We start from the raw sequence: 1,702 nt of genomic DNA, 5'->3' as shown, positions 1-1,702 counted from the left end.
TCGAGACTTTTATTTTGACATCTACGTCGCTTGGCTCGAAAGGAAAAGGAAGTAGCGCATGTTCTACACAAGTTTGACCCTTGTGGATGTAACGTTAGAATTTATCATTACCACAAATTCATGCCGTTATTTTAGTGAAATGTACCTCTAAAAGCCGCAGCAATAATTCAGGTAGGTAGAATGCCACTGTATTATGAGGGACCCGTACAAAAGCCTTACGCATAATCCTTTTAACACTGGTTGCAAAGCCGTTGTAGCATTACAAACTGTCAGTGAAGAATATATCCCCTCTTTTTTTTACCATAGAAATGCACAAAATATATTAATTCAAGTGTAGATTTCAAATATAATTTATGGATTGTCTGCATCTTTTTAAGTGTCTCCTCGTTTTAATCGGCCACAGCAGCATGAGACTGACAGCGTTGCTTTCTATGGCAGCAAAAGCTGCATTTCCACACGATTATCGTTATGGCACAAACAGACCGTGGACGATCGCAGCCCAGCGGCTCAATCCACCAGGCAAGAAAAGAAGAAAGGTGCTTGTTGAACCTATTGCAAATGAGGACTGGCATGTCGTGAGAGGAGACACAGTAAGTGATCCTTTCTGTCGTTTACACCTTGAAAGCATTTAATATTTAGTGGACGTTTTGTTACATTTTTTTACTCACCTGACTGATCAGAGGCACATTTTAGCCCACTGAAGGGGCTGTGAGGGAGTGCTAGTAAGTTTACAGAAAAACAGTGGAGGAAAAATGTATAAAATAAATTAGTACTTAAAATAGAATAAAAAATAAATAAAAAAAAGTTAAATTAATGAACACAAAATTTATTAAAATTGATGAATCATAGTAAATGATACATCTAACAGTACAGTACAATAATTTTTCACACTTAATGGGTAAAAATATATGTGTGCCTTTTAAATTTTAGAATGAGGTCCCTATCATTATATCTGGGGGTCCTTGTCATCTAAAAGATGTAGTGGATGTTTTAACACAATTTAACTCTTAAATTCTGCATGTTTTATATTATTTTACAATGTTTATTTATAGAACATACCATTGAAATCTGATTCAAACTAGGTGGAGATTTTGTCTGGAAAGGACAAAGGAAAGCAAGGCAAAGTTGCTCAGGTGATCCGACCTCGAAACTGGGTCATACTCGAGGGCCTGAACACGGTAGGAGTAAAAAAATTTAATAAGATTCTTTTAGTAATAATTTCATTGCAAAGCAGCACTTTTAATTGTCTTAAACGCTCTTTTCCAGCATTACAGGTATATTGGCAGATCTGGAGATTACCGGGGTACTTACATCGCCAGTGAAGCCCCTCTGCTGCTGAAGGATGTTACATTAGTTGACCCTACTGACAGGTGAGCATCAAACATGAAATAGAGTAAGAAATATAAAACAGTGCAATGCATCTGGCTCTTAATGTATGTGTTTGTGTCTAATGTTTTTTAGGAAGCCCACAGATATCGAGTGGAGATACACTGAAGAGGGCGAGCGAGTGCGTGTTTCTGTCAGGACAGGACGGATAATTCCCAAACCAGTCTATCAGAGAAAAGATGGCATCATTCCCCAGCAGTGGAAAGGTGGGGTTTCTGAAAGCTTAAAAACAATGCATTTCTTCCTTTAGTTTTAGACATTTAAATATGGTTCAGTTATCAGAAATCTGAGAGTGTTTATGTACCTTGCAGATGGA

The 1,702-nt window shown here is 37.4% G+C and overlaps 1 protein-coding gene across 1 annotated transcript; it reads left to right on the top strand.

Annotated features, from left to right (window-relative positions):
- The first annotated feature begins 30 nt into the window (after nt 1-30).
- Nucleotides 31-1,636, top strand: mrpl24 (mitochondrial ribosomal protein L24). The gene is made up of 5 exons (XM_016545850.1): nt 31-171; nt 404-590; nt 1,083-1,178; nt 1,267-1,370; nt 1,462-1,636. Exons 2-5 carry the CDS (start codon nt 408-410, stop codon nt 1,634-1,636), a joined length of 558 nt encoding a protein of 185 aa, XP_016401336.1. The 5' UTR covers nt 31-171; nt 404-407.
- The last annotated feature ends 66 nt before the right edge of the window (nt 1,637-1,702 follow it).

The sequence above is a fragment of the Sinocyclocheilus rhinocerous genome, unplaced genomic scaffold (assembly GCF_001515625.1).
Source record: "Sinocyclocheilus rhinocerous isolate Xijiao unplaced genomic scaffold, SAMN03320098_v1.1 scaffold2802, whole genome shotgun sequence".
NCBI classification, from domain to species: domain Eukaryota; kingdom Metazoa; phylum Chordata; class Actinopteri; order Cypriniformes; family Cyprinidae; genus Sinocyclocheilus; species Sinocyclocheilus rhinocerous.
This window is presented reverse-complemented; position numbering and strand designations above follow the sequence as displayed.

What these genes read in the sequence shown, in the direction of transcription:
- mrpl24 (XM_016545850.1), top strand. Translation starts at nt 408, where the DNA reads ATGAGACTGACAGCGTTGCTTTCTATGGCAGCAAAAGCTGCATTTCCA. An exon ending in TACTCGAGGGCCTGAACACG is followed by an intron (nt 1,179 to 1,266) that starts GTAGGAGTAAAA and finishes GCTCTTTTCCAG; the next exon opens with CATTACAGGTATATTGGCAG. An exon ending in TTAGTTGACCCTACTGACAG is followed by an intron (nt 1,371 to 1,461) that starts GTGAGCATCAAA and finishes AATGTTTTTTAG; the next exon opens with GAAGCCCACAGATATCGAGT.